The 13,170-nt window shown below is 40.5% G+C and overlaps 1 protein-coding gene and 1 long non-coding RNA gene across 4 annotated transcripts in view; both read right to left on the bottom strand.

Annotated features, from left to right (window-relative positions):
- Window positions 1–1,267: 1,267 nt before the first annotated feature.
- On the bottom strand, window positions 1,268–3,180 carry LOC109309635. Its single transcript, XR_002100990.1, has 2 exons — window positions 2,619–3,180; window positions 1,268–1,737 (listed from the first exon to the last, which is right to left on the bottom strand). It is a non-coding gene; the product is annotated as an uncharacterized LOC109309635 (long non-coding RNA).
- A 5,337-nt stretch (window positions 3,181–8,517) lies between these two features.
- GAB1 (GRB2 associated binding protein 1) overlaps window positions 8,518–13,170 on the bottom strand; it is a 137,845-nt gene continuing 133,192 nt past the window's right edge. For all 3 annotated transcript variants that reach the window (XM_019534410.1, XM_019534409.1, XM_019534411.1), the window contains 2 exons: window positions 11,400–11,522; window positions 8,518–10,338 (listed from right to left, as the gene is read on the bottom strand). In XM_019534410.1, coding sequence (XP_019389955.1) covers window positions 10,180–10,338; window positions 11,400–11,522 — 282 coding nt within the window. In that variant the 3' untranslated portion in view covers window positions 8,518–10,179. The remainder of the gene's footprint in view (window positions 10,339–11,399; window positions 11,523–13,170) is intronic.

Raw genomic sequence — 13,170 nt, 5'->3', positions numbered from 1 at the left:
CTCAGGAGCCTATGTGCCAAGTTATTAAACAAAAAGGAAGCGAGGTTGCCTGCCTTCAAATTAAATGGTCTCAATGTCAACATGAGAGGAGGCTTGAGAGTTTTTTTCCAGCTGACATGACAAACTCAGATGGGCTCCAGATCCCACCTGATCAGGAGAGGGGGAGGAAGGGGCCAAGTGGGGTCCATAGGGGGCTAAACATAGCCCAGTGCTGGGGATGGGCAGGTTGTAGGAAAAGAGTAGCCTTGGAGCTGGAATTAGTGGCTGGACTAGAAACGGTACATAAAGTTCAATTAGATCAGTCTCATCTGACCTGATGTAAATTATATTACCGCCAAGGTACAGCTAACTTGGATTGGACCTGCCATTTTCAGACTGATCTAAACTTCCTAAACTTGTTTAGCTTTTGCACTTCGATCTCTAGTTAGGTCAATCTAAGTGTGAGGTCTGCACCTGGGCAAACCAAGCTAAATGGGGTAGCATTTTTAATGCCATCTAAGATCCTTCTGACTGCCTCAAATGTTTGTACCTAGCCTAAATGAAGCAGTTGACCAGCTGACACTTTCCAAATGTGTGTCTATTCAACTTAACTCCAGGCCAGAGAACCAAGAAGCAACTTTCCTTTTGAATCATATCTCCTCATGTTATAGTAAAAACTCTGCAAAACTTGGGAACCTCTTCATTTTCAAAGACTAAATTTAGGAAAACTGGTTCCAGAACAGCAAACGTGTGGTATTAATTATGTGAACAGTCTCCTGTTTTGCCAATTTGATTTAAGCAGAAATGGAAATAGGAAGACTGTCTTTCAGCTAAATGGTTAGCATTCTGTCAACTTTCAGCAGCGATGCTCAGTGTTTTGAACATCAGACCCTTTTCTGAAGAGATTTTAAAATAGAAAGCCAAACTCAAAGACACTTTTAAAGGAATGTCCTTATACTGGAGTTATTGCTAGCTGCGGCAGCATAGACCCCAATATAGGCTCATTTATTCTACTAAGGTAGATTCTGTAGTCCATGTTATGTTCCATGCTGCCATGGTTAGACTGCTACCAGTATCCAGGGTAGTTAGTTTCAAACTATCTCAGTGATGTATACAGTATACCAGAGTGACTCTAGACGCCCTTAGGTAAAAGTATTAGATATTTATTAAAGTACTAAATAAATAATAAATATTCATACTTAAATAAATCTTTATATGAACCTTTCCCCCCAATTAAAACATTTACATTTTTTCATTTAAAAAAAAGGAAAATCATTTGTAACACTAGTAACACATTGAGAAGTCTGATTTTATATGACATTGCACCTCTTTTATAAGTGAAGAACTTTGGTTTTCTACATCACACCAGGTCATTTGGGTAAGTGATATAAAACTGCACTTCTTTCCACACCCACACAACACCCAAGGGCAATTGGAAAAGAGCTCAGACAGCATGTATAAAAGTTGCTATGTAATTACATTTACATTTCCATAGATTCTTTTCAATATGGATATATAACAAGTACTCATTTCTTTTACTGAGATATAATTTACCAAGAAAATGCTTGGAAAGAGTGATGGGTGCTATAAAAATCTTAAAGAAATATAGAAAATTTGCTGATTAGCTGCAGCTAAACTTCTTACACTTGAAAGAAAATTAACTTTGATAGACTTAATTTTACCAGCTTTGATTTCCAAATGTTGAGTCTCTGATAAAGTCTTGATTTGACCTTACACCAATACAGTCAAGTAAATTACCTATGTACCAGGTGGGGAAAAATGTCCAAGGGTTGCCGTGCTCTCCCCTAGCTCCCCCTACCATGCCACGTTTGGGTTAAAGCACCCTTATTCTTGCCCCCCACGTCTTGATCTTGTAAAAATTAAAGGGAAGTTGCCTCTCATCCTCCTGGTCATGGTTCCTGCTACCCTGATCCTTATTTATATAACAGGGTTCCGAACACCCCAGCCTTATGGGCTATGCGTGGCTCCAACTACCCCTGTACCATGCCCCAAGCCTCGCAGATCTACTGGACGTTGTTCGGTTTTAGCCACAGCCCCTGTCATTCTTGGGACTCAGGCAGCACTTGGGCTCTCCGCGGCCCGTCACTCTTGGTGCCCTCTGGCACTCGGTCTCTCCGCAGCCCGTCACTCTTGGCGCCCCCTTGCTCTGGGGCTTCTCACGCTGCCCATGCTCAGGGCTTCTTGCTGCCCACCTCAGGGCTTCCCACTGCCCACGCTCGGGGCTGGGGCTCCCACACTGCCGTGGCTCCCCTATGAGGCCTCCTCTGTCCCCTTATAGCCTCACCCAGTCCTCTGGTTAGAACAGTAAACAAAACACAAGCCCCTTGGCTATAACATAACTCTAAGCCACCTTCCGCTCGCCACATCAGAGTTGTTCCATCCATCCCCAATCTCGGGCCATACCTTCAATTTGGCGTCTACTCATTATTCACTCCAGCAGAGTTCTTTCCCCCTGGGCTACCAGCAGGGAACTGCCTGCCTGGCCTCACTCTGGGAGTTTTATAAGAGTCAGGCCCTGCCCCTTCCGGTCAGCTGACCTGGTTACCCTGGACAACCAGCAGCTGGGCTCCCTACTTACTTACTCACCAGTAGCAGGCACCCCAGTGCCCTGCTACAACCTTTTTAAAAAAAGGCATTTTTTGTAAGGTGCAGGCTTTGTGGTCTACAAAGAGGAAAATTGTTCTTTCTGTGCTTAGCTTCTGCACTGTGTCAAATAATAGCTTATTTATTTGACTTTAGCAAAGTGTCTACTGTTTAATGAGTTTTAGGTGTTATGTATTATATTGCAAAATTACAAAACACAAAGAAATATTTTTAAATCATTAAAAGAAGTCAACCAAACCAAAGCAGGCAGTAAATCTTCCCATATTATATGTTTTAATCTGCTGCTTCTGTGAGCAAATTTCTCAATGAAATCTTGAGCTCTAATAAGCATTTCCTAAAAGGAGTTCTAGAAGTGATATCCTTTTCCTGATAACAAACTCTCAGATTGTTTCATGTCCAAACAGCTACTGCCATCCTACCATTTTATTACAAATTAATGTAATAAAATTGAATAATAAAAAATAGATTATGGGAAACAACTCCTATAAAAAGAATTAATCATACAACATCTCAAGTTTCCTTCCTTTGTTTTTATTGTGTTCCACCCTTTGGGCCTGGCAGGTTGAGATCCACACCCAGAGATACTAAATTACTTGTTCAGTTTAAAAAAACCTCAAACCTCAGCTCGTTTTGTATTTCATGCATGTCAGTCAACACACCAATCTACAAACGTGTAATGCTTGATCATGCCTTCCAAAAAGCACTTTCTAGATCGCCTACATTCTACACTTAATATTTTCACATGTTAAGTAAGAAAGAACTAGAAGGAAACCCTCATAAAAACTGATCCATACTCATGCAGAAACCAGAAAGCAGCAGAGAAAGGCTGCACTTCAAAACCCAGATTGGGCTTGGATACTAATTAGCTGACCTGATTAAGAAAAAAAATCCCAGACAGATTAAGTGGTAATACTACAAAATTATATTAACTCAGTCATAATAATAACTACTTTTTGACAGGCTAGTATCTTTCAGTTCTTCATGCCAGTTTTTTTTCATAGAAAAAGTTGATTTGTTACTGGGTTGGTAAGTTTCCAGGACAGTGCTGCAAGAGTACAATTTAACATTAACTGCTGGTGGCTTTACTTAGAGTCAGCAATACTTTCAACCCAATTGTCTGCTGCAGTCGGTAATAGCTAAGCTTAAATTTAATTGTGATAAAAATCTCACTTAGCTCATAGCGCAGTACAAGGGCTTTAGACTTGCCTATGGTTCCCATGTAGCTAAATGGAGCAATGAGATCTAAATTACATAATTAAAGTGGTCAGATTTGTCTATAAGCTACACATGTGGCACTGTGTCAAAACTGCCAGTGTACAGAACTGAAAAAGCCCAATTTAAAATGTTTACAAAGAAAATCAGCTTTCCCACTAAAGACACGCATCCCAATTTTGGAAGGTTGGGAAAAATGGCTTGAGTTGTTTGTAGGTAAATATGGCACGTCAAGAACATCTCGAGCAAGGGGAAAGTTATGAGGAAGTTTCACACTGAAGTGCCAAATATAAATTGCTGAGAAGGAACCAAGTCTTAGATGACTGATGCAACTAACCTTGAAATATAATCCCATTTTTGAGTCACTCAGGAGATTCAAATTGCATTTACTTTAAAGTCACAGACACATGTTTAACAGATAGTTTTGTGCCTTATATTATCCTTGTTCAATGTGGATAATGTGATGAACAATGGATCCATGATTCACAAAGTATTATGCTAATGGAAGCAAGCTAGAGCTTTGAATAAAGAATATTCAACCCACCTTGTGGACAAATTCTTTTGCATCAACATTTATTGTCATCTCCTCGTGAAATCCACCACTGGAATATACACATGCCTCCATAAAGTTAATAAAAATGTTAATAACAATAGATCTGTGGGCCCAAGCTTTACCTCTACTTTCTCCAAAGCTAGAGTTCAGCACTTTTTAGATATCAGATTAACAGGATTAAAAATAGGCAGCACACAACCTAACTCAGCTGTGTTACTTCAAATGAGATGGTATTAATACCTCCTTTCTCTTTGGATGTCCTTGGGACAAGGCAACTGATAAAAATAAAAATCAATCAAAATCCAAAACAGCTGAAAAAACTACTATAACATGAAATTTAAAAGCACCATGTCTACAATTTTCTGCAGAGTCTAGAAACTGGTGCTTAACAAGTGTCTTTTTAAAAAAATACACTTATTCAATTTTTTTCCTAACCAAAACTATGATTACTTAATAAATACAAATATAAACTAAAACATATTCTGTAACTCCAGTGGTGACACCAATAAGCACTTACCAGATAAATCAGGCACCAGTGGGATAACTTGGAAACCTAAAGAGATGCGTCAAGATCAAAAGGAATTCCTGGTACTCACGACCTCTGAAAAAGGAGGCAGAAAAAAAGGGGTGGAAACACATATGTATATTAGGTATATAAATACAGGTGTCTAAATCTGGGGAAAGACTTTCAGTTTCAAACATGGCTCTGAATGACTTAAGTGGTTAAAAGGTTCAAAGAAATCTTCGGATTCTTATTTGTGTATTAAGCAGTACAGCAGAATAAAACTGTCAGTTTGATAATTCTGATCAGACACAATTCTAATTAAAGTCATGTGAAGGACACATGAGCAGGCCCCAGTGGAAATGAAAGATTCCCTTTCATAGACACCTCTGCTTCCTCTGCAATTCTTCTGAACTCTCCTCACCTGTTGGGTAAATAAGGAAACTCCATGTTTCAAGGCCATTTCAATCCCTGCCTGTGCAGATCTTTGTGTGAGGGTATGCTGTATTTACTTGAATCCAAGGTGAGGTGGGGGGAAGCTCCACCTCCTGGATTTGAGTACAAATGGGGTGGGGGGAGAGGGGAGCGAATAGGGAGCAGGCAGCTGCTGCAGTTCTAACCTCAGCTCAGGATCAGAGCTGGAGCCACTGCTGCTGCCCCCACCACTTGCCCCTCTGCTCTTGCCTCCTGCTGCCTGTCCCATTCCCACCCTGCCCCCCACTGCTGCTTACCTTCCAGCATAGGCAGAGGGAGAAAAAATTGGGGGGGGGGGCACTGAGCCTGTATGCCCTGCCCAACAGGAAAGTCTCCAAGGGAAGGGGTGGGAAGAGGGGAAAGGGCCTGAGAGACCAGAGCCAGGCCTGGGGTCGGGACTGTGGCCCGCTGCACCCACCCCTTCCCCCATGCCTTGGGTCATTACCTGGCACTGGTGGCCCCTGCAAATTCACTGTTACCCAGCCCCGCAGTGGCCCCAGCTGCCTCCCTGCACTGGCCCTATGCTGCCCAGGGGGGGCCTGGAGCCAGGGGCCTTGCAATGCCAGGCCAAAGGAGATGGAACCCACAGGACCCCTGCACCTACCCCATATCATCCCTGGGAAGAGCCCAGTGGAGCCCGGTGGCTCCTCCAGAGGTACGGTGTTGGGGAGCCAAGGGGGGGCCATGTAACCCCCTGATCTTTGCATGGGGCAAGGGCAGGCTACAGTTGCGGGTTGGGTCTGCTTGCTCCCTCCATGCGTACCTTGCTGCCTCCTTGAAAAGTGGCATGGCTTCATAAGCAGCGGTGGTACAAGGTGCCATCCCGTGCCGTTTTCAAAGGGGAGCAGGCAGATCCCAACCCACAGCTGCAGCCTGCCCTTGCCCTGTGCAGATTGGGGGGCCACGTGACCCCTCCTTGGCTTCTTTTCTTGGCATTCACTGTGAATGGAGCCCCAGCTGGGCCAAGTTGTGGGGCAATCAGAGCCCAGCAGATCGTCCAGAGGCATGGTGCAGGGCAGCCAAGGGGGGACAGGGCCCTGGCCAGGCCGGGTCATGGGGCAATCTCCAAGGTGCAGCAAGGGAGCGGGGCATGGGCGAATAATTCACCCCTGCCCCTACCCCACTCCCTCCTACACTGTGGGGGTCTCTATCTGCCCCCACCTCAAGCCCAGGTAGAACGGAGACTGAAAGAAACTTACCTGCCAGCTGAACCAGCTGTGGTCCTGGCTGCGCAGGGTATGAGTGTGCACACCCCTCCCCCCCCCACTGAAACAGCCTGCGGCCAAGCTGCCTTGGGGCCCTACCTGCTGCCTGTGTTTGGGTGACCTAAGCCCAGTTAGCACCCCCCCCAACCTCCTTCCACTGCCTATGTCCTCCAGCTCTGGCTCTGGCCTAGGACACAGAGCACATGGTATTCTGGTCCTGCCTGACCATGCAACAGCGGTGATGGTGGCAGCAACTGCAGTTGCAGCTTTGACTCCAACCTGGGGCCAGGGTCGGGGCTCAAGGAGGACCAAACCCAGAGCTGGGATAGAAGGTAAATGATGGTAAGCTGTGTGTGTGGGAGACAAGTGCTAAAAGGCAAGGTGCAGGTTTGGGCGAAGGAACTGTGGTGGGGGGGGGAGACAGGGCATGCAAGCACTGGTGGGGGGCAGGCACCAGAGCAGGCAAGTGTTGGGGGGCAGACAGCAGTGGGTGGACAGGAGGCAGTAAGCAAGGTGCAGAGGTCAGGCCACTTGATCCCCACACTGCCTGCTCCTTACCACCTGCCCTCCCTGCTGCTGCTTGCCCTGCTGCAGTGGTGGAGGGGACAAATCTATCATCCTCTAAAAATTAGGTTCTATACATGGAAAAATAAAATAAATTAAATACATTTTCCATATATAGAACTGACTTATTGATTGCCTTAAATTATCTTCTTGAATTTAGGTTAATACAGTAATTTGTTTCCATTCTCAATGATGCCTGATAAGCACCAGCCATTATTCAGGAAAAACTCAAGGCGCAATTCCAGTTTAAAAAGGAGGAACTCCACTGAAGCCAGTGGAGGGATGCTTGTATAAAGACTGGCACAGGAGGAAAAAAGGCTCACCAGCCCTGCTGCAATAGTACCATTGAAACTTTTGGAATTAATATGCCAAAATGAGACTACTCTTTTACTGACTACCAAATGCTATAGTTAAGGATCTTTCAGTTGTAGTATCAGTAAACGAAAATTTGCTAACATTGAATAAGAATTATAAATAAGAATGCTTCAATTCTTCAAATTATTTTCTATTTGATGTAACTGCTTCTATTTCTATAAAGACACACTAGTTTAGTAATAAGTACTGCCTCTACATGTGCAATTAATGTGATGCAATAAACTCTTGAGGCATATTGCACTGGAGTTTATTGCTGCTGGGTGCTTCGTTTACACGTGTGCCCAGGACTACAGCACATTGAGCCAGATTGGAGCAGCCCCAGCTGGCAGTGGACGCAGTGGGGATCAGCCTGTCAGTCTGGGGCTGCTCCAACCCAGGTCAATGTACTGCAGAAAGGCTGGCTGTGACATGATGATGCTCCAGTGTTGGGCTAAGCAGCAAATACCTCCCGCACTGAAGCACCCTTGTGCCCTAGCCAGTCCCATCAGTGTTTATATATGCACTGCTGCACACTAAATGATGCTACTGTAGGATAGTACTTGTGTTGACAAGTACTAACCTACAGCATCATTTATTAGTTTACTGCCGCCTAAAAGAGCCAAACGTGTAGATGCTGAGACTTTACTGTGGAGCTAATTAGGCAACTCCACAGTAAACGTCTTATGTAGATGTACCCAAACAGTCCAATCTTATTTTGAATACACTCCATTGCAGCACTCCCATTCAATTCAAAATGAGAAAGATTTGGCCTAACTTTTGCTGTTCAGAGACGTTTCTCTGCAATTCACTTTTGAAAACATTTTGGACTCAGATGTTTATAAGAGCTGTGTACTGTACCCACAATCTGGCCGTTTCACAGAAGAAAACTGTATTTTAAAATTTATGCACTTTGCCATATATTTTTTATATTTATGGTTCTGTGGCTTCACTGGACAGAGTATACACATTGAAACTGAGCAATTTGATTTATTTAAAATTCACCTCAAAATGCATTATGTTTAGTTTTTTTTTAAAAAAAACAAACATTGAAAGCATCAAAATATTGCTAATTTAAAAAGAACCCTTATTAAGAATGAGACAATTTACATACTGTAGATTGGGGGAAAATATTGTAAGTTAGGCACCGTACTGAGGCCAGCATGCCAGAAAAAAAAACAAACCACATCTGTATGCTCATTCAACATTTTAAAAGTCTGGACCAAAAACAAAGAAAACAAAACAAAATCCATCAAGAGTTACTCAAGGGTACTTGTGTAAAAAAGTGTTAGTAAATTTTCAATTCAGACATAAATTTAACAAATCATTTACATAATTGAAGACCTCTATTTGCTTCTTGACAGCTAAATTAATTCTAAACCAAGGCAGACCATTATTTGAAACTGGCATAGTGAAAATGAAAGGATCACAGTACATAAAGCTTTAAATCCTGTACCAGGAAAGAGCAACACATGGTGTATGATGGGATCAGGTATAGTATCTATTTTTAGAAAAACACAGATATAAAATATCAGTTGCATAGGGATTTAAATATAAGGCCAAGCAGGAGATTAAGTAAAGTAAGGATCATAGGAAGGGCACTATGGTGTCAATACATAGTATTTCCATTTGAATTACTGTCTAATTCAAAATCACAGTATCTTGCTAGTACTACGAACAGTGAATGTCAAACTGTCCTGTTAATCTCAAACTGAAAACCAAAAGTAGGACTTCTAAATAGTACAAAACTAAAGCTCATTGTCTAAACCTGATCAGTGTATTAGCACAACAGTGCTCAGTACGTACCTGATTATTTATATATTCTACCTTCTGTAAATAATATAAAGGTTATTTTTTGTTAATAGGTATGAGATCACAACATTACTGCATGCCATCAGTGGTTTGCAGGCTTACTTGATATTTAATTATTTAGTCTTTAAAAGTGTAAGATCCTACCCTGCAGAATCTTCACCCAATGAACACAGAACACTGTCATTAATAAAATACAATAGAAGATCTACCACTAACAACTAATGTATAAGCCAAAATTCTAGGTCTAAAACCAATAAAGTTCATTATTATTAACTCACAGCAATTTTTGTTAGGAAGGTAACCTGTAGACTTCCAAAGATTCCTTGCATGTATTAAATATAAAACAGTATGTAACTAATGGTCATCTCTTGCCATTTCAAGTAGATTATTAAATTGTGAAACTATTTCTGCTAAATCAATTTTAAGTTGTTAAAATCAAGTTCAAACATTAATTTCCCATATCTACAAGTAGCTTAATTAACCTAAAATTGTAATGCATAGTACTGTAATAAAAAATTCTCAAAATGAATTAGGCATTACGGTACACTAATTAGGAATACCTGAACCAACACTGTAACTGAAAAAGTGCATAAACTTAATAATACTACAGATGTGTTAAGTACAAGACAAAATGTTTCTGGGAGCTCAGGAATACTATTTTACACACTATTTACATTTTGTGAGTTATCCAGATGCCACAAAGCACAATACAGGATCTTAACATTTTTGCTGTATTTGAAGAGTCCTTTAGCTCCCATCCTGTTCAGGTAGGAAGCTGTACACCGGTGAACTGTCAAGTACTATACAGTCAAGCAACATTGCAGTTGTGGTTCAGTGTTTCTTCAAAATGCAGAATGACAAATGACGCCCTTTTTTTGTTCTATGAAGAAAAAGCTGTATTTTCATTTTACATTTTTACTTGGTGTTTCAGATTCTGTAGACTGCCTCCCATCAGTCCATGCTTCTCGTGTGCTCTTCAGTGCTAGCGTTTTCTGCTGGTCAACCACAACATAATCCACTCTTTCATCAGCCACACTGCTACCGGAACCACTGCTTTTTTTCTGGAAAAGAAATGGAGAGTGAAAAAGGAGGAAAATAAAAATAAATATACAATAAATTATAGCCAATTTAATTTATAATGGAGCTATGCATTTAATAAGGCCTAATCAGTCTTTTTAAAGGAAGTAATACTGTATTACAGACAGTGAAAGTATTATTTTCTTTTTAAATAATTTCACCTATCCAAATGGACAGTTAAGTGCTGAAAGTCATTGCATATAAAAACCTGGATTTTGTAACAAGATAGCAGGCAACACAGAGAACAGCTCACAATTTTTGTTCGTACTGGAAAAACATAGTTGAGATTTGAAAGATGTGAGGAGAGCCAGCACTGGGATGGCTGGTATGCGTTTAATGCCTGATACAAATATAACCTTTTAAAGATTTTAGTTTCCTTGGGGTTTTTTTTTTTGCAGGAAAGGAGAGACAGCCTGTATATAATATTTAAGAGCTATGGGGAAGAACCCTCCAAGCGGATGTTTTACTTAGTTAAATTTGCTCTAAGAGATGAAGAAACTTAGCTACCTGGACATTTGGAAATCTTATGCCCTCATAGACTAGTGTAAAATCCCAAGAGGAACCTGGAACAAGAATATCTCATATCCATTCCACAAGTCAGCATCTGTGGTCACGGAGAAGCACTCACTTTTAACAACATGAATTTCTGTGAAACTTTGCACAGCAGGGTCCTTATGGGGCTCTCTGACAGCTCACTCCTTAGTAGACTACCAGGGGACCGGTGTTTTGCTGCCCTCCATCTATACCGGAGGCAGGGAAGGAGGAAGAACAGAAGACTGTTGGATACTCCTGGATATTAGAATAGCTCTAACTTCCTCAGGGAAGAGTCAATTCTCTTCCACAAAAAATCCCTTGAATGGCAGCACACTCTCAATGGCCTATGACTGACCACAGGCAGAGGTGAAGCTGCTGAGTAGGCTTTCTTTCTGAGACATGAGGAGTGAGTAGAAGAATCACACCTAATCTAGCAAACCTTAAGACACCTTCATTTTGAATATCAGAGCAACTGTAAAAAAAAAAAATTAAAGTATTAAATTTTGTGTACCTTACGAGGTGGAGTAGATTTTCCAGAATCTAGATCCAAATCTAAATATTCTACTTGTTTATCTCCTTTAGGTTTTACCATAGGACTGCTTCCTCCATCAAGACTGTTGCTAGCAAACAGAATCTGAAATTATAATACAAATACAAATCAGCAACTATGAAAATTCTAAGTAGTACATGTACATGGAAGTAGTATGTCCATGCCTGTTAAAAACTGCCTCGACAGACAAGTTTTGGGAACTGGTCAAAGAGCTGGTAAGCAATGCAGATTTTGTAACTTGCCATTAATGAACTAGTATGCTAAACAGAAGTTAGGCTTAATTAATGTTAAGCTTGGGACACGGAATTAAAAGACCAATTTAAGGCAGATGCTCTAAAACAGCTGTGCCTTCCACCTACGCTATACATCCCTTTCAACAGTGTGAGTTAAAGACATAGTAAGGATTTTTGGACTGGCATACCGTGTCTCAAGTTTAACATTACTTAAAAGGAAGACTCTTGTATTTTATTATATTAGTAATACAGATCATTTGAGGAACACCTGGCCTTTTAAAATTGTTAAATTTTGAGAGATACTTTTGCATTTCATTCAAAAACTATCATGGTTAATTTAAAAATCAAAAGGAATTATTATTCAGCTGATAAAACTTCAGGATTAAGATAACCAGGGAAACTTTGGGAAAAGCTACCTGACATGAACTAAATCATATGGCATGTACCTAGTTTTCAGTCAGCCCAGATTTTTACCACCTCACCTCCTCTGTCCTCTCCCATTCTGATCCCTCCCTCTTAACAGGTGTTATAGGAACAGTACAATAGAAGGACTCTTCTCTAAAAGATAAAGAAAAAAAGGAAGACAGAGGGCAGCAGTCAGCAAAAAATGAAGAGCAAGGCAGAAGGAAAGACAGAAAGGGTACGGCTGACAGCAACTTGAAAGAAAAACCTGAACATTGCTCATTTTACAAAATAAAACTGAAGTATGACAGGTGGGAGCAGTATATTTAAGACGATGACAGAAAAGGATGAGAAAGTTAATACAGCTATTTCCCAAACCTCCAAGGAAATATTAGTGCATTTTAGAATAATGAACCTGAAACCTGATAGACATTACAAGATTACTGGGAAATAAAATGATTAATGGGTTAAATGCAGTTTTTATGTTTGCATGTTTGTTTTGAATTTCATTTTATTCCAGTATCATCAACTCTTTTTTTTCCACTGTTGGGACAACATAAAACAAAACATACAAATGGCTGGAATTTAAAACAAAAAACAAGAAAACCCGAGTTAATTAATATTGGATTTCTTTGTCAGGATGTTCTTTGAAAATTGTTTTTCTTTTAAGTTTCTGTTTTTGTATATTTCATATTTAAATTATTAATGCTGTAGTTTTACTACTTCTGGAAAGAGTGAAAACATATTACTCTGAATATAGAAAAGGACCTATACATATGATCAGACAAGCAGGAAATGTCTATTAAAAACAAAAACTTGAAATTTAGTTAAATGAAAACAAAATGCATTTTTGTACCACACTCAAGGAAAATTAAAAATGCAAGAAAGCAGAAAATATGAATAAATGGCTAGTTCATCTAGATATGGTATTAAAACAAATCATTTAAGGATTAAAATTAATTTTCTTAAGTGGCATCTTAAGAACACAGAGGGTGCATCTACAACTATAGTTTACTGCGGAGTAGAATTGTTAGCTCCACAGTAAAGTGTCACCGTCTACATGTGCATCGGTATTAAGGTGCAGTAAACTAATTAAC

This window comes from Crocodylus porosus, unplaced genomic scaffold (genome assembly GCF_001723895.1).
Source record: "Crocodylus porosus isolate Cpor-Errol unplaced genomic scaffold, CroPor_comp1, whole genome shotgun sequence".
In the NCBI taxonomy this organism is placed as follows: domain Eukaryota; kingdom Metazoa; phylum Chordata; order Crocodylia; family Crocodylidae; genus Crocodylus; species Crocodylus porosus.
This window is presented reverse-complemented; position numbering and strand designations above follow the sequence as displayed.